This window comes from Neofelis nebulosa, chromosome 1, assembly GCF_028018385.1.
Source record: "Neofelis nebulosa isolate mNeoNeb1 chromosome 1, mNeoNeb1.pri, whole genome shotgun sequence".
In the NCBI taxonomy this organism is placed as follows: Eukaryota; Metazoa; Chordata; class Mammalia; order Carnivora; family Felidae; genus Neofelis; species Neofelis nebulosa.
In genome coordinates, this window is record NC_080782.1 from 53,133,718 (window position 1) to 53,153,005 (window position 19,288).

At 39.9% G+C, this 19,288-nt stretch overlaps 1 protein-coding gene and 1 long non-coding RNA gene across 5 annotated transcripts in view; one reads left to right on the forward strand and one right to left on the reverse strand.

Moving 5' to 3' along the window:
- The window catches only part of GABRB2 (gamma-aminobutyric acid type A receptor subunit beta2), a 247,237-nt gene extending 231,190 nt beyond the window's left edge, over positions 1-16,047 (reverse strand). Inside the window, exons 1-4 of one of the 4 annotated variants that reach the window (XM_058722419.1) lie at positions 15,527-16,047; positions 14,232-14,460; positions 13,979-14,070; positions 12,917-12,984 (exon numbers count right to left, since the gene is read on the reverse strand). In XM_058722419.1, the coding sequence (XP_058578402.1) occupies positions 12,917-12,984; positions 13,979-14,070; positions 14,232-14,308 (237 nt within the window). In that variant the 5' untranslated portion in view covers positions 14,309-14,460; positions 15,527-16,047. Of the gene's footprint in view, positions 1-12,916; positions 12,985-13,978; positions 14,071-14,231; positions 14,461-15,092; positions 15,182-15,526 lie in introns of those variants that run through there. The other 3 variants (XM_058722431.1, XM_058722421.1, XM_058722442.1) reach the window with 3 other exon arrangements.
- A 168-nt stretch (positions 16,048-16,215) lies between these two features.
- The window catches only part of LOC131507551 (uncharacterized), a 37,982-nt gene continuing 34,909 nt past the window's right edge, over positions 16,216-19,288 (forward strand). Inside the window, exons 1-2 of the long non-coding RNA XR_009259556.1 lie at positions 16,216-16,704; positions 17,965-18,136. This is a non-coding gene — a long non-coding RNA (uncharacterized LOC131507551). The remainder of the gene's footprint in view (positions 16,705-17,964; positions 18,137-19,288) is intronic.

Genomic DNA, 19,288 nt, shown 5'->3' on the forward strand with positions numbered 1-19,288 from the left:
CCAGAGCTCTAGGATTGTGGCTACTTTTTTAATGAGAACATAAACAATTAAGAAGTATTCTGTCCCAATCTGGGAATTTTAACACCAAGACACACCTATAGCATTGCCACTTTGACTAAAGTATCCTAAGTAGAAAAAGTTCCATTAACAACAAATTTCCACCTAAGTGGTGGGGATGATGATCAGAGTCAATTTGGTAAATTAATGAAATAAAGACATTTTAAAATGTGGCTTTCAAAGCTGGTTCATTAAATAGATAGACAGGAAGAGTTTCCTGGTCTGTTAGAAAATGTATAATTAAGATATGAACATGAAAGCTGATCTTTCTGAATAACCAGAGAATTATATATATAATATATATATATATATTTATATAAATATATATAGATAATATAGATAATATATATAATATATAATACATATATATAATATATATATATAATATATATATATTTGTCAGAAAATATTACTCTGTAGTGTTAAAAAGCAATTGGCAAAATGATTTTATTCAGATTTCTTATAGAACAGAACTTAGCCTCCAACAAGCAGTCTAAAATAAAGCACTGAAAAAAATCTGAAGGAAATGAGGAAACTATGTTTTTCATATGCTCTGTAATTTTACATATCTCTCACGTGTAAATTTGGCAAGTACTTAAAATATTATGACTTTTAGAATAACAAAGGTATTCTCTAATGAATTCAGTTAGAAAAATGGTTTGTCACACCGACAAGCTAGTATGATTCAAGTAAACACTTAAAAGCATTCTTCCAACACATAAGCCAGATGCAAATTTACGCAGCCTAGCAGATCAGCCCCACCAAAAGAAAGAGCTGGCTTAACAGTGCTTGAAAGAGGAAAGGTTTACACAACTAACTGATGGGAGAATGCTTCAAGGGGTCTGCAGTCTATTAACTCAAACACTCATTTGGAAAAAGAAATAGAAATACGTCTTTACAAAATAAGTCTTTAAGTTTCTTTGTAGGTCAAAGAAAGCAAACAGAAAAAAATATTTAAATTTCATTTTTTGGAGCACAGTATCTGCAACAATGGTAAGTATACAGAAAGGTGATTAGATTTTACAACCTAACAATGGGCACCTATTCACTTATATTTAAAGCTGTTGACAACTCTCCTTCTTATTTATGATATTCCTTAAAATGGCCTATAAATCATTCTTTAAAGATTAATGTTGTAAGGAAACCAATTTGACAGTAAATTTCATATATTAAAAAATAAATAAATAAATAAATAAATAAATAAATAAATAAAAAAATAAAAAAAAAAAAAAGATTAATGTTAAAATATTTCCTGAAACATCTACAGTTGATGAAATGTCAACAGCCTCACAAAACAGGACAATTTGTAAAGATGATCTTTGCATGATTATTTAAGAGCTACCTGTCTGATTATACAGTCCCTTGTAAAATCCATTTAAACGGTAGTCCTAAGAAGCAAAAAGATTCAATAATTACTTTAAAACAAATGCTCCCTCCTGGAAGGGAGGAACAGCACACTCTCTAAAATATTACTTGTTCTATGTTGATGCTTTAGAAATTGGAAGGTAGGAATAAATGGGACTGTTTCCACAGAAAAAAGTCACCTTTCAATTATCTATATTCCAAGCCATACTATCCAATATTTCCCCTTAGCAGGATAATAATGAAGAATAAAATGGCCTTTAATTTCCATTATTATTCACTGTATCGCTATTTTCATAGAAAATGCAAAACCCTAAACCAGTGTCAAGATGACCATGAGATGCAAATATAACTTTATATGTATTTTATAAAATCCTCTTAAGTTTATTTATTTATTTATTTATTTTGAAAGATCGGGGGGGGGGGGGCGGGCAGAGAAAGAGGGAGAAAGAGAATCCCAAGCAGGCTCCATGTTGTCAGCATAAAGCCCAATGTGGGGGTGGGCTTTCATTTCACACAACTGTGAGATCATGACTGGAGCCCAAATCAAGACTTGGATGCTCAACTAACTGAGCCACCCAGGTGCCCCTCAAATCCTCTTTAAACCTCTACTTTGAGTATGTTTGATAGTGAACATTATGTATTAGTTCATAGCTAGATAAATGCACATTTATTAAGCAAGTCAAGTAGATTAATTCTCATGATGCAACCATCATTTCTATTTAAAATAAAAAATAAAATAGTTGAGTGAGAAGTGGCTTTTAAAAACTATCTAAGGGGCGCCTGGGTGGCTCAGTCAGTTAAGCGTCCGACTTCAGCTCAGGTCACGATCTCGCGGTCCGCGAGTTCGAGCCCCGCTTCGGGCTCTGGGCTGATGGCTCAGAGCCTGGAGCCTGCTTCCGATTCTGTGTCTCCCTCTCTCTCTGCCCCTCCCCCGTTCATGCTGTGTCTCTCTCTGTCTCAAAAATAAATAAACGTTAAAAAAATTTTTTTTTAAATAAATAAAATAAAAACTATTTAATTTAATAAACTATGTAAAAGTCTGGAGATAAACATTTTATAAAAATGTTTTTGATGCAATGGTCTTCTACCAATTAGGCACTGAATTATTGATCTTTAGAGGAGCAACCTCAAGATGTTTGTTTAATCACTGAGGCCTAAAGTTTAAGCACATACTTCAAGAATTATAATTAGGCAGCCATAAATAATTAATAGGGAGCTATTCAGTGCCATTGTCCCTATATGTAACGTGTAATGCTACTATTACTAACCACCAATTACATAGCTACCTTTCTAAACAAGGATAGCGAAATCATATTACCATGAAATGTATATTAAAATATAAGTATTTCTGATATTTTTCAGACATCTTAAAACTAAATAATCAATACAGCTATTATTAATTTTTTCATAGTATCAAACACTGTGCTAGGTCCTCATCCCTCCACCATTTTGCAACCATTGTTCAACCTTTGTTCTTTTTAAATATAGAACTGCGATCATTTTAATGATGTGTCAATAAAATTAGTGTGGAAGTTCCAAATGACATTTTATAAAAATAGAAATCAGATCTGGAAAATGTTTTTCAATGTTCTCATACTTCCTTTATGAAGTGTTTTCTGCCTTTAACTTTGTTCCTTGTGAAGATGCTTAAGGCTCTCTCACAGTGTCAGAGCACCCACCCAAGAAATCCCAAGGTCTCTTCTGCAGAGCCATCAAGATCCTATGCAACTAAGTTTCACTCTACATATTCATACCCTCCAATATGCACCCTACCATTCTGATCCACTTACATTAGCTGTGAAATCTTAGAAATTATATAATCTATCCAGTTGTTAGTTTCTGCATTTCTAAAAGAAGATGATAATACTATTATCTAGGTCATTGGATTTCTGTGAGCATTAAGATAGTCATACATACCCTAAATTTATATATTTGCAATATTACTATTGCTAATATGCAATGGTTTTCTTCATGCTGTCTACACCCTACTGCCCTTTCCCACAGGACTGTTCTAATTTTCCATCTATTCAAATTGCACTGATTCCATTTGTTCAGTTCAACTCTCTTTGCCATGAAGTCTCTTTCTGCAAATCCCACCCACCCTTACTACTTAGATCTTTATATTGTTGTAAAAATCCATATTACAACTAGAGGCCAGTCAGTTGTTGTCAGATTCTTTTATTACTAATTATCCAGCTTCCAACTTCACTATAAAATTCATGTTCCTCTAACAGTGCCTTTCAGATTGTACCTGTGTCAGTCACGTAGAAAACTTAACATGAAGACCCCTGAACGCCATCCTAGACTGAGGAGTCAGACTCTGAATATGGGCCTTAAAAATATGAATATTAACACTAGACTCAGAGATTCTACTGCACAGAAAAATTTGACAATCACTGTAAAACTTGATTCCCAATTTTTTATTTTGACTCTTTTACCTGAGAGACATACCAGTCTCCTCTCCCACCATCTGAAACACTCTTCTCTCCATCAACCCTCACCTCCCTCTTCAGGCAGTAAGATTAATCTTTCTTGACTCTAGAAAGTACCTTAGTCCCATTTCCCATCCTTCCACAATCCAGCTTAACTGGTAGAGTGCTGCTTAAGTTAGCCCTTGATAAACACTTCCTGGTAGCTTGATGTACTGAAGTCCTTGTCTGGCATCATGCTGGGCACTTTCCGTGAATTTGTACACCTCAAAATCTCCAATCTTCCTCTATGGCTTACTTTTGTATCACTTTTCTAAGATACAGGTAGATTCACCTTTAAAACTTCATTAATTGTTGCTATTGTGTTAGGAGAGAAGTTATTTTAGCTTCAATTGCCAAACAATTACTTCTAAGTTAAGACCTCTTGGCAAGTAAGTGGGCAGTAGGGGCCAAATTATAGTGCAAGGAAAATAAGACTTGGCAATAAAAATGCCGATAGAATGTTAACAAAATGAGCACCAGCAAGAGACAATGGGCTAAAGACATTCCTATATTTTTCCATATAAATGGCGGCAGGATAACATAAAGCCATGCCTCTCCTTGCATATATATATATATATATATATATATATATATATATATATATATATACAGACATATATATATAATGCAAATGAAATGCACATAAATCTTGTGTTTTAAAAACTCATAACCCCTGCTTCTTGTTCCTCTTTTAACTGTTCCTAAGTATTTTTGACATCTGAAAAGTGTAAATTGATTTTGGAAAAACTGATTAATATCAGAATAGAAACAGTAAAGAGTGGCTGTGTAAATATGAGTCAACTTGATATATCATTTTTTAAAATTTCAATTTATACGCTACTTAAATCCAGTTCTCTATTTTGTATGTGATTTGTATATTATTGTTAATGGTGCAAAAGTAAAAGTAAATATGGGAGTACCCAGGTGGCTTAGTCAGTTAAGCGTCCAACTTCGGCTCAGGTCATGATCTCATGGTTCATGGGTTCGAGCCCTGCATCAGGCTCTATGCTGACAGCTCAGAGCCTGGAGCCTGCTTTGTATTCTGTGTCTCCCTCTCTCTCTCTGCCTCTCCCCTGCTTGTGCTCTGTCTCTCTCAAAAATAAATAAACATTAAAAGAAAAATTTAAAAGATAAAGTAAATAAGTTTATTTTTAAATAATCGATAGCTATAATTATGACTAATAATCTATAAAATATATTTTAAAATTGTTTCTCAAAAAAATTCAGAATGAATAAAAAATAAAATGTCAATATATTCATTATATGTTTGTAAGATCGAGCAAAAATACCCACCAGTTTACACTGGTCATAGTAGAGATGTGTATTTTTTATAAAGAAAGCATAAATCTGTAAAAATATGCATGGTGTATTAAGTGAAAATATAGACTATAAAATTATCTCTACAAAACAAGTGCAATGTGTAAAACATGAATAAACTAATAGACGAGAGCTAGAAGGTAATACAAATTAAAACACAGTTTTAATAAAATAATAGGGATATGGGTAATTTTTGCTTTTGATATTTGTTGGTATTTTCAAATTGGTTTTGTCACAATGTACCACCAAACATAAATGAAAATGGTGACGAAGCACAAAATCAATGAGAAAATCTCAGTGACAAATCTCTTTTCTCTAGTTGCTTAGAGACAAAACCACAACACCATTCTTTACACCAGTGGCTCTCAACTTGGGACAATCCCCTCACCCCACATGGCACATTTAGCAATTTCTGGAGACACTTTTGGTTTTCACAACAGCAGGAGTACTTCTGGCAGCCGAGTGGAGTAGAGGCAAGAAATGCCATGAAATTTCTTACAATGCACATGACCGCCCACTCACAACAAAAAAGTATCTGATCCAAAGTGACAGCAAGGCTGAAGGTAAGAAACTTTGTTATAGAATGATCATAAAACAAATCGTGCCCTTCCCCAAAGTTAACATATATACACCCTTCCCATATAGTTAGGAAAAACACTTTGATTTACATTCTTAAAAAATTCCCACAACCGCTTAATTACTTGGAGGAGCACACTTCCGAAGCACACATGATCCACTAAAACATGAAACTTGAGATACTTCCTTAGCCTGCTGTCTCCTGCAGAGGAAGCCCATTATCACATCTTTATTTCATGCCCATAGTTAAGCAAGAGCATTGTTCAGGGTACCCACAAGGTAACAGCAAAAAAATTGCCCTAAGAGTTAACCAGAAAAAATAGACTTATAAACTGTCAATATCAAGTGTCATAGATGTTTTAAAATAGGTAAGTCTTCTAGAGATGTAATCTTTATAATGAGTCTCATTTATACTACATGGGATGGAGGAAGGAAAGCTCTGGGAAGAAAAGGAAAAGAATTCAACCACCTTTAGGAGAATTATCTGCAGAAGCAATTAACCAGAAATCAGAAAAATGTGTTCTCAATGAAAAAAAAAGTTCAATTGAAAATGAGGTATTTATGATAACAAAAAGGGGGGGGAAGGGGTGTGGTGTTTTCACACAGTGTCCACTCACAGCCCATAACCCCTGAGATTATGATTCATAAACATGTAGCAGCCAGTATTTTCTGGCAATTACTGGCCTTAATTGTTATCTGATAGATTCTTCTAGGGCAAAAGAAAATTATTAGACAAGTTAACCAAACAGCACCCATTCATAATGACAGAAATTACAACACATGAAATATTCTGGATCTTATGTAAATTTTCCTTTATTGCATGGTTTAAATCATGCTCAACAGATGTAATTTAAAGTATGTGTTTCTCAAGGATGGGTATCATTTCTTATATTTAATATATACTGAATAAACTACCTACTTGGAATCACTAATAAAATTAAGATTTTTTTTTAAGGAGAAGAGAGTGAGGAGTATCATCTTATGATTAGTTTCTCTGATCTATCCACTCTTTCAAAAAATAGCAACTACAACAAAACACGGTTCTCAAGGAATGAAAATGATTTTTTTTAACGAGTCTTTGCTACAACTTAAAACTGCAGCATGGTTAAGATCAAGCAATGTGAAGTCAGTCATTTGTTAGCTGTGTGACCTTGAACGAGTCACTTAACCTCTCTTGGCCTCAGGTTCCTCTTTTGTAAGTAGGTTGATGTAGCTACCTCACTGTTTTTATAGGAGCATTGGATGAAATAATGCAAATCAACAGAATACTTACATGAGTTAAGAACTCAATAAGCACTAGCTTTATTCTATTCTATTTGTGTTACATGACGTGGAAAATGTTGGGTAATATACAAGAGAGGGAGGGGGATGATGGCGCAAAGGAGTAGAAGAAAAAGGAGAGAACATAATAGCTTGCTAAAAGTTGGGTAGGAGAACTTCTAAGCATAATTCACTTAGGCTTAAGCCTGCCTGTAGTCGGAGAGTGTTCATATACACTTCACCATGCTTCATTGCTTCTTGGCTATCCTTCTGTGTGTCCCAGGTAACCTCACTTACTTACCCTTTCTCCACAGAGGCCAATTTTAACCTCCTCTATTCTCAATAGGAAATGTCTCCCATGTTGGAGAGAATACAGAGGTCTTCAATTAAGTGAGCCTTTAGCTTCCTGTCCCGCCGCCCCACCCATCTCCTGTGTTGTATCTGCAACCTGCTCCCTTCCAAAGGAAACTTCTCCAAATTATATATCACTCCTTTTAGTAATTGCTCTCTCCCCATTTTACTTCGGATCCAAACTTTTCAAAAGTATAGTCCCCAACTACCAAAGGTCCTCTATATTTACCAGTGAGCTCTTGTTACTACTACACTCGGTAGATGAATCTCACAACTTATTTCAATTGATCATTTTGGCATGTGACACAGCTGATAACTTCCTTCTTTTTTAAACTCTCTTGTACCTCCACTTCCAAAACACTGTTATCTGCAGGTTCTCTTCCTAACTCTCTGATTGTTGCTTAGCTCCTTGTTACTCTTTGTGGACTCCTTTTCAGTGTTCCTCGACTTGTGCTCACCAGATCTCCAACTGTAGCTGTCTTTTCACTTTCCCTTTTTAATTTTGTCCATTCATACTGTTATAAATACTACCTATACGGTGACAATGTAGAAGCTCACCTCTCTAGTCATGACTTTTTTACGTAGCTCTAGACCTGTATTTCCCAATCCCCACTGGGAGATTTCATGTGTGTTGAAAAGTCAACATATCCCAAACTGAGCTCACCATCTGCCCGTATACCTAATCCCTCACTCCCGCCTCCAACTTGGATGCCCCTTTTGTTTCTGAATATTAATAAATAGTACCATCAGAAATTTGGGATTCACCAGGTCCTTCTGCTTCTACCTCATAAATGTGCTGTTTTTCTTTCTTCTATTTTACATCCCTGCCTCAATTCATCAATTCTTCCTGGATTTTTGCAGTGAGTCTTCATCTTATCCCCAAACTTAAGTCTTGCTTAACTCTTCATATTTCAGAAGCATCTTCTTGAAGTGTGAATCTGTTCATGCAATTCTCCTATTCACATCCTTTCATGGATCTCTACAGTCTTTGGAACAAAATTTAACACTTCAAGCTGCAAAAATGGTCTCTATAATTTGATCACCACCTGTGATCTCAATACAAGCTTTTATCACCTCCTTACTCCCACTCCCAATTCCAGTCAAAGTTACTTGCAAATTCCTAACCCCATTTATTTTTCTGTGTCTTTTTCTCCTATGTGCCATTATTTCTACTTGGAACATCTATCCACAGTCCTTTAATTTCTAGTTAATTTCTTCACCTATAAATTTCTATGTAATATCTTAGTATTCTGCATTCCCAATATACCCTTTGTATTTCCTCTTTCAAAGCACTTATAATCCTGTATTGTGATTTTTTCTATATTAAACAACGAATGCCTTGAATTTGAGGACTATGCTCTGTTTCTCCACATATATGGTACGGTGTCTAGTGAATAATAACAAATTGCTGCTATGAAAACAAATAGTTTACCCAATATTTGTGGCATTCACCCAGAGTCTAACATCCAACCAGTCATTGTGTATAGAGCAAAACCACATGGAGTGATATATTATAACTGTCTACATGTAGTTTATAACATGATCAGGAAAACAGAATGAATATGTAACACACACAGCATTTTGAAATGGCAAATAACAAATGAATGGTGAAACCAAGAAGTGACAAAGGAATTCATGGGAAATACAGACCACTAGGTACTCATTTAGCTGCTCATAAAAAAGCTTTAAAGAAAAGATAAGACTATGCTAAGCATAAGTACAGTAAGAGTCTACAGAAGAATTAAGAATAGTGAGCACCTAGATATTAAGTCTCATGAGGTCAGGAGACAAATCAATTTTGTTCATTGCTCTGTCTCTGAGGCCTACAACATGGCTGGATCATAGTAGCTGCTAAATAAGCATTTGTGTTGAATTGAATTTTAAACTGTGCATCTGGTGATGCAAGAAAACATCTGTTTTTAAAAAAAAAGGCAGCAGTTTTCTTCATTTGCCATTCCATAAAAAGGTAATTTGTGTGTGTGTGTTTACTAGAACTCTTTCCTCAAAAGTGAAATATTGCTTCACTCTTTGGTTGGCAAATGTGTTGTTTCAAGATGGAGAAGAATCTACTTTAAATGAAGAGAAAGCTATTTCAGTCCATAATTCTCAGAGCCAATTTTGGATCTTAAAATGCACTTTTCATCAAAGAACCTTAACAAAAAGATCCCTGCCAATGTAACCAAGACATCTAAAAATATTTCATTCTAGAGCCAAGCTTTCCACTCAGGAGCATTCTAATTGAAATCACATTCTTCCAAAGATCTAGCATTGGGCCAACAGTCACCTGAGTAAGCTACAGTCCTCACCTTCACGAGTAAGAACTCACAACTGTATGACATTTTGGAATTCTGCATTTTCCTTACATTTATGCTAGATTTCCATGTTTTCCCGGAACTTTTTTGTACTCAACAGAGCTACCAAATAAACCAAACCAGAAATACATATAACTTTGAGTTGGAAGTCAAATTAATATGTCCCCTCTCAATTCACACATAAAAAAAAAAAAGAAAAAAAACAAACTTGAGACCTAGTATATTACCTTTAGGGCAGCAGCTGGAGTGGACACAAATTTTCTTGAATGATAGCCTGTTACTCAGTCTTCTACATAAGCTATGTTCACGGAACATCAACACTTTCACATATTTAGTTTTGTTAATTCTGTTAGTCACCTGAAATAGGTACAATGGGACTATTCCTCCTCTTTAACAGGTGAGGAAATTTAGCCCTGTCCATCTGTGAATTCCCTGAGGATGACTGAGCAGCAGAAGCAGAACTAGTATTCAAGGCTCCTGATTTGGTTCAGATTTTTCGATCATTGTCATTTACCAAGAGTATCACATTGACATGTCTCTTTTCCTTCGGTACAAATGAGTCAGTGACAATCTAAATGGTCTGGAGCCTACCATCCTTCAAAGGAAGATTCGCCATAGTAAAAGAAAGTTACAATTACCAGAGGTTGCAGGTAATAAAAGATAATGAGGCAAAAACATGTATGTTAATCACTTTTGAGGTTTCATTTAAATAATCAACCATTCTTTCAGAACTAAAAATAATCAAGACATATTAACACTTTTAGACCCCTATACTAGAGGTAATATGCCACAAACATCTTTATTTTATTTACACACCAATGATGAAATTTCCCATCTGTTGCTTCAAATCAAATAAGCATACTTAAAAATAACATACATCACAAAAGTTTTCTTTGAAGGATTAATTTAAGTCACTATAATGTTAGCTGATATAAGTGTTACTCTTTCAACAAGTAAAAAATGTGTCTGGACAAGTCCACATGTGGTAGCAGTAGGCTAAGAAAGGAATCTGGCATGGAATTTTTAACATTTCGTTCTAATCATTAATGCTGCAGTACTGGCCTATTTACAACCTGACATTTGTTTTTGCACTTTCAACATCCCATGATTTTTCATCAACAGTAAACAGCTTTAAGAGATGTCACCCCGCCTTAGCTGGGTCTATATTTTGACTAGCAGGTCTTGGCATTGTGTCCAGCTCAGATACCTCTCCAAAATGCTGTATGCAGGTAAAAGGTGAACAAAATTTAAAACACATACACACACACACACACACACACACACACACACACACACACAGCACAGCACTACTCTAAACAGTTGGGGGATATAATATATCCAAGTTCATAGCTGACCTATCACAGGTGACCTATCATCTCATCATTGTTTGTTTAGAATCTATTTCCTAATTTTCCATAGGACACCATTTTTGTGATGCTCCAAAGAGGAGGGTTGTAAAAAAATAACATAAATCAAAAGGCAAAAGAAAGCAGCCCAATTTAACCACATGCAGGACGCACAGAACCACACCTGATTTCTGTTATCACTTTGTGTCTAGCAACACAATTTAGATTCAAGTCTTTGGGACTTAGGAAGTACCCACATTAGGACCTTTTTAAATTTTTCTAGTAAAACTCAAAATTTAAACTAATGAAAGACCTCTAGAATTCCACAAAAGCGAATATTTGTGCATCTGAGAAATTAGTTTCCCAAAGAAAATGTATTCTCTAGACACACAGGGAATTTTCATAATATGTGGGAAATCTGTGGTTCTGAATCACCCAATATTGTCTCAGTCTGTGTTTATATCCTATATGAAAAAAGCCTTCCCAATAATTAGAATATAAGAAGATACATGGCATTAAAACTTTGTGGAAACTTTATAGAAAGAGTTGAATGTTCCCTGGAGTAGTTATGTTTTATAATGTCATAATGCTAATGACTATCACCTGTCTTTGGACAATGTATAGGGATGAGGTTAGTTATTTGAGTTTTCTCTCTATTTAAACTCTGGGAATATGAAAATTCCATATGCATAATGTTAAGAACGTATCAACTACTTTTGCTCTCTTGAGTTAATTAGTAAATGTCCTAACTTTCAAGTCCTGATGGCTGGCTGAGAAGTCTTTTACATAAAACTTTACACACTACACCCTTTTCTTTATTAGTGCATTTCATTTCTAGGAAGAACCATGCCACAACAGTCTTCTGAAATGTGCGGTGTGCTTTCAGTATTGAAAGTAACATTACCATCTTACAGTCAAATGTGGCCTTTCTAGACAGGCTTTTCCAAGGGAGAAAACTTTAACAACACAGAGTAGAAAAGTCACTGGAGAAAGAAGCAGCCCAAGTATTCTGGGGTATCTAGGACACTTGTCATGGTTTTGTCTGTCTGCAGTGCCCCCACATGGGCAGCAGGGGGCGCTCCTGCATGAAACAAACCCCCCACAAGTGTCCCTGGTCAGGAAGAGAGAGGCTTTTTCTCAGCATTTGCCCCAATTCCAAGGAGGTAGCCACTAAGGAGTGCTGCTGTCCATTAACTGTATAAGCTTAGGACATGCAGTGTACAACATTGAAAAAGTGACTAGATAGGGCACATGGGTCTGAGCCTACCTTCAGAACACAGGGTGGACAATTTTTTAATTTATTTTTGTGGGGAAGAGACATTAAAAGAGCAGGTGAACAATTGTGGGGGGAGGTGACAGCCATCAGCTTGTAAAAAGGCCATCTCTGAAAGCAACAAGTGGACATCTGTATCCCAGGGTCATTTATTTAGTCTATTAGCGACAGTTTAGTTTGTAAGATTATATTCCTTGTGAAATAGCCTCAAAACCGTTCCCTCTTTTCCTGACCCCACTCCAAACTCAGAAAATCACTTGATGAACCTGGTTCCTCAATAAACCTTAGGAAATGTGGCTTCTGCAAGGGATCTTGTGCATGTGGTTGTGTTTTGCACATGAATTATGATGCATTTTACTTGCTCTGTACCAATTCTCAAGTATCCGAACCAGGTTGGAAAAATCATTAGCCCAAAAAGCAAGGGCTCTGAAACCTCAAACACAGTGGGTTCCAAAGCAAAATGCCCAGCCCTCATCCCCATTTCATATGCTTACTCATGCTTATGCCACCCCCACTGACTGACCCCTTCCTACTTCCTGTCCCCAAATGAAGGTCTGCAGAGGTACAACTATAAACCTCAGTACTCACCATATTGACTTCGGAAACCATATCGATGCTAGCAATGTCAATGTTCATTCCCACGGCCACAGGGGGACCTGCGAACCAAGATGGCCAGCCACGTGATTTCTCAGAACTTCATTCATTCTCAGCAAGAGTAGTCCCTGGGCTTGGGGTATTCTGCCCCAGATCCCTCCCCCACTGTTCACCCTCATTGCTCCTTTTTAAAAAGAGTGCCAGGCACTCCTCTAGGAAACGCTCTATGGAACACGCACACACGTGCCTTTGTGGAAGAGATTCCAATTCTGTCTACATATGTAGCTGTCTCAGTGTGAGAATACACATAACTCACAGAAGCACAGGAATCAGTCTAGCTCAAGGGAATTTTATATATTGCACTAAAACCCCCTCCTCCTCATTCTTTCCCACTGTCCTTCAGTGAGCAGGTTTAACTCTTTGAGCTTCATAAGAGTCTAAAGCAAAATTAAATGGGCATAACAGTGTATCTAAGGCTGCAGCAAGGGGTCCTTCACCCTTCTCCCACCTACCTCCCCACCTACCTTCTGGCGCTCCCGAACCCCCCCTCCCTCCCACCGCCCTAAGCAGTGGGGCTTCCAGGACTGGAGAATACCCAGACACCAGCCACTTTAAACCATGCCAGAACTCTTCCAAAGTAGGCGGGCACAGGGGATTAATGCCACTTTTCAACCAATTGCCTGCACATTTTATTCTCAAAAATGTTCACGATGGCCTCCAGTAAGCCAGGTTCTCTGGGTACACCATTAACTAAACTTAAGAGGCTGGTATCTCAATGAAGCAAAGACGGTGAAGCAAAGGATTTTAGCAGTGAAGGTGAAGAACAGCAGTCACCTATAAACTCTAAGAGGGTCTCACTGAAAGACCATCTAAGTGCTGGATACTGACAAATAGGCTTAAGTTTGGATCACTTTCTCAATATGGTAACACAGAGACACATCCGATATACCACATGCAGCCAACAATAGGGAGAGGGAAGGCACAGCGCACACAAAGCTCAAAAGACAGCTTAGGCTATAACTAGGCTGTTTCTTATTTCCAAGGCAACCCCATTACCTCCAAAATCTGGTCTCAGACGAATGTCATAGCCTTTCAGGAGTCTATCCACTGTCTCTTTAACCAGCGACATATTACTAGGGTCATTGACACTAAAAAAAAAAAAGAAAAGACAATAAACAGGCATCAATAAGGCAGCAGGCACAGCGTCTTCAGCATCTATCCGATCCTCACTACAGATCCCTGCTCACAGAGGTATGCAGACAGAGCCCTTCAAAGTGAAATGAAAAAGAGAAATGCTGGGCACACTTACCTCTGCGCACAGACAGCGGCGATTATTAAGGGGAATGACCAAATCCCAAAGTAGCCCTTTTTCCGGACTCTCCACATCCCTTTAGTTTTTGATGGGATTGAGGGTTTCACTGAAGAGAGGAGATCCAACTTAGTCTGCCCAGTGCAGTAATTCTAATGTGAGGCGCATGCGCACGGTGTACCAAAACATCAAAGGGGCAGCGGCGGCTGCCTGGGACCTAGCAGATTTTCTTGCTAAGGAAAAAAAAAAAAAAAAATTAAAGGGGAGAAAGAAAAAACATATGTGTACAACATATACATAGTTGAATATCATCCCACTGGAGGGCCCAGAGTAAAATCTTTGTTTTCCTTCTGTTAAGACAAAAACAACTAGAGCCTCGGGTAAGTTTTGGTAGTTGCGGGAGGCAGTTTTGCACCTCACGGGTTGTGGGTTTTTGGGGCGGGTATGTATGTTTCCTCTTAAATATGCAAAACCAGATTAGGAATTTAAAAGACAGCAGGTGTGGAGTGCTAGTGGAAGATGGGTGCCTGGGAGCCCATTTCTGGTCTCAGCAAGCCTATGAGGCGAGGAGTTTGAACTTTATTTCCTGGAGAATAGCATCCCCTGCGTGGGGCGAGACGTGTGCTGGAGGTGGGGGTTGTGCGGCGGGGGTTGAGGGGGGAGGGACGGTGGGTGCAGTAGTCGAAGGGGAGGGAGGAAAGAAACCAATGGGAGAAGTGCTGAGCAATCCATTGGATTTGGGGCGGGGAGGGGGGTTAGAGAATAAGAAATAGAAAAATAAAAAAGAAAGAAAAAGAAAAGAATAAAATGGTGCCTGGTCTCTTCTAGGAGTCAAGGAGCACGCTTTTCTTCACTACTCACGAGCGATTTCTTTCTCCTTCTCCTCACCCTTTACCCCCTATTCCCAGAGAAGAAAACGTCGGGGTCCCGGTTTCTTGCCGTGTGACGTGCCTGACCCGCTAGTCCGGATTATTTATAGAAAGGGGGGGGGGGGGGGGCTAGGGGAGCAGAAAGGCAACGTTCTCTCTCCAGGTTTCGGTCTGATTCTGCATTGGGAAATTATTAGTGGGGAGGGTGGGGTTTGGATCAGGGGGTGCTGGGACACGGGGGCGTGGGGAACGCGCGTGGCTAGCACCCGAGCCTGGGTGCAGGGGGCGAGGGGGCTGGGGCGGGGACACAGTGCAGGAAGGGCGGGTGGCCCTGGGGCGGACCCCCACCCGACGCCCCCTCGGAGCACGCGCACAGGCGCGCGCACGTGCAGGCACTCTCCCCACCCGCCCCCCGCCCCTCCTTACCTCGCCTGCTGGCGCTCGCCGCCCACTCCCGCCGCGTGCTGAGCTGTAGCCTCCGGCCTCTCTGCCCTGGGCTTAGAGCCGGGCGTGTGGCGGCCTGGGACGCCTGGCTATTCCGGGGATGTGTGTGCCTCGGGACGGGAAAAGCCAGAGCAGTCCCTAGAAGGCAGCAAAATGAGGATGGGGCCCAGGAGCGCCAGGGGGCCCGGTGTTCTCCCCCGGTCTCCGCGCCACCCCTCGTCCTCGCTTCCCTTCCCAGGGCGGGGGGACACTCTCACACCCTGAGGTTGTCTTCTTCCCTCCCGCCCGAGGCTTTGCCGGACTCCCCACGGCTGCCGAGTCCCAGAGGTGGCAGCGAGCGAGCTCTGTGGTCGGAGAGGGAGGGAGATACTCAATTCAGGGCAGAAATGTTTCCTCAGCTCGCGGGAGAGAGACGTGCCGCGGGCGCCGCGGGCTGCCACTAGGCTGGGGGATCTGGGCCGCGTTAAGGAGCCCGAACCCAAGGCTGGGACGAATGCTTCCCCGCTACTCCCGAGTTATCTTGGAACAGGGGAGGAGGGGGGGAGGGGAGGGAGGGCAGGTGCTCCCGGCGGCCCCTCCCCCTACTCCTCGGTGCAGAACTGGAAAAGCGAGAGCGCAAACCTACATCCTTGGACCCAGAGCAGTTTTCGCTTCTCACTCTTGAGGGCTGACCGTTGCTATTAACTGGGCGCTTACTACTTGCCTGGAGTGCTTTGTTAATACAACAATCCTAGGATTTAACCCTCACCTCAGTTTCCCCATATCGATTTAGAAACTGGCACACTGAAGCGAAGCAACTCGCCCAAGGTCACCTAGGAGGCGAGAGGTGGAAACAGAATTGGACTCCAAAGCCAGCGTCCCTAACCACTAGACTAGACAGCCTTGGTTCCCACGTCCGAGACCTTGCCGGCTGCCGGCTCTCGGCCGCGGCGCAGCTCCCCCGGCCCGAGGAGCCCTCGGCCGCTGCGGGAGTGGGAGGCGCGCGCTTGCCGGCCAAGTCGGAGAGGAGGAGGGGCGCTCGCCGCCCGCAGCCGAGGCAGGGGCTGGCGGCGCTCGGCCGGCTCTCGGTCCCCGCAGCACCCGGGCCTCCCCGCGGTCCAGGTCCGAGCCTTGCTCCTGACCCATTTACCTCCGGACAACCTCCCTCCTCCCCCGCCTAGGTCAGAGGGTCGTCCTGGGGAGGCTTGGGGGAATGACTCCGAGGGGAGGGTGGAGGCGGGAGGGCTTTGAGGCGGGAATCCGAAAGCGCCCCTGGGAGGAAACGCGAGCGGGAAGGAAGAGCTGTGTGTCTTCACAGAGTAAGGGAGTTTCTGAATTAAGGACAGGTGAAAATCAGCGCCATAAACGAGAAAGGTGAAATCTGTAATTCTTCCATCATTAATTACTCAGGTTGCGAGTTACAGGAACCAAAATATAGACCCATGATAGACCAAAATTGCCAATTTTCCTCCATTTCTTTTTACATTTCTCTACAATGGGAATCTTTTACACAAGCGAACGTCCTGAAGGAAGAACAAAGTTTAGATTACTAGCATTACGTCCAGCGGATTCCTAAAGCAGTTTGAACCCCAAGTAACTAACTGGTGAAACCCTAGCAATCTTGTATTTTCCTTCCGACTTTTATTTATCCTTGTTGCACTTTCTGCACTGCCAGCCTCTCCCGCGTATGCTCTCTTCAGTTTGGGTTGGGAAAGAAAAAAATCAGTAAAAAGAACAGTACCACAAATACTGTCATTCAGCAGTAATAATAACAGCCCAGTGAAGAGTTAAATAAGTACTTATTGAAGGCTTACCTTATACAGAAAATTAAGGGAGAGGTGGGCAAAGAGTTAAAATAACTTGTGTCTCAGCATGTAAAACAATAATAGCACAGTGCAAACTGAGAGTTTCAAAGGAACTGGAGTCAGAACTTTGGGTTTAAATCCCAGTTTGAATACTTCCTATCTTTGTGACTTGAACAGGTCAGTTAGCCTCTCTAAGCCATGGTTTACTCCTGTGTAAAACTGAGAATGATAATTGCACCTTCTCCATTTGATTTTAGAATGACATAAATATATGCGGAGCATTTGGCATGAAATTAACAAATATTAACAAATTTTAATAATAAAGCATAATGAGTGGACAGGAAAACAAACAAGGTTTAATAGCATTAATCTATATAGTCTGAGTGGACATAAATTTAATGCAATTATTGTAGACTGGCTTGAGAAGAGAGAAACAGACATTTCAAGGGAATTAAGATAAGGTTAAAAAGGCAATGTATTGAAACCAATCAAAAGGAGAAAAAATATTTTCTCTATGCGGTAACATCTCAGGGATATCTATTACCAATAGATGTTACTAACATAATCAAAGAGATATTTCCACTAGCTATAAAACCTGAGATCAACTTATACCTGAAATGGGTCTTTATTGTACAGCAGACTTCTAGGACTTCTCTAGGACTTCTCTCCGGAAGACTGATATCGCTACCTAGGAATGTGAACATTGGAACAATAATGTGCAAGGGAGGGCACTACTGGAATCTGAAGATGTATCAGTTGCTGGAGAGCATCCTCTGTGATCCCAGATACACAATGAGAAGGCAAAATTGTAAGTACTATTTAGAGATCATGACTCAAAATCATCTCTGTGCATGAAGCATATAAATGCCAGATAAAAGCAATCATCAATCATCTGCCCTTAATCTTTACTAAAATAGTCATTCATTTATTCAGTAAATATGTACTGGGCACCTACTCTATGTCAAACATTATTTGACAAGCACTGGGGATGACATGTGGTAAAGGCAGACATGGTCCTTATCCTCTTGGAGTTCACACTCCCACATGGGTAGAGCCATTATAGAAGTAATAACTGGTGTAGCATGATGTGTAAAGTGGGAAAGACAGGATATTATGGAATCCATAATTGCTGCAAATAAACCATTTTGAGTATTTGAATAAAACTTGCTGGATAAATTCATGCTTCAATTGAGATTTGAAAGATGGGTTAGCCTAATGAAGAGTTGGGGGAAGAATGTTCCAGGAAGAAGAAATAGTATGTGCAAATATCTTGGGCCAAGAGAGGATAGCATAGATGAAGAATGAAGGAAGAACCCTGAGACTAAAGGAGAAGGGTAAGTGGTCCCAAGAGTGATGCAGTTAGAGATCTGGGCAGTAGCAATTTGGGACCATTGATCGTTGAGGTAGGGGAATGACAGGATGAGTTTTAGTGACACTGGAGGAAGATGGTAGTAGCTGTAGTGAGATCTGTTTTTGTAGGAATCCAGAGGAGAATTGATGTTCACCTGAATTAGGATAGTGGCAGTAAAGATGTAGAGAAGTGGCCCAAGTTATGTGATAGAACTGACTACACTTTGTGACAGATGGAATATAGGGAATGAGAGAGGTATCCAAAGAGGACTCACACATTTCTGGTTTGAGTAGTTCAGTAGTGGTGCTGGAAGAAAGTTGCTGGGGATAATACACTCAGTTTGGGTCACAGTTTAAGTTTAAGGTACCTGCTAGACATCCAAGGCACACTGGATGTTTTGATATATGCACCCGAAGCTCAGAAGTGAGGGTTGAGGTGGGACCAATAGAAAATTTCCATGTTTCATCCTAACACCTTTGTTGCCCTTTCCTGCTTTGTATTGTCTCTTTAGAAAATATTACTACCGTATTATATTTTACACATTTTATTTTCATCTTACTGCATGGAATAATAGTTAAAAAAAAATCACAGAGATTTTTATCTGATTTA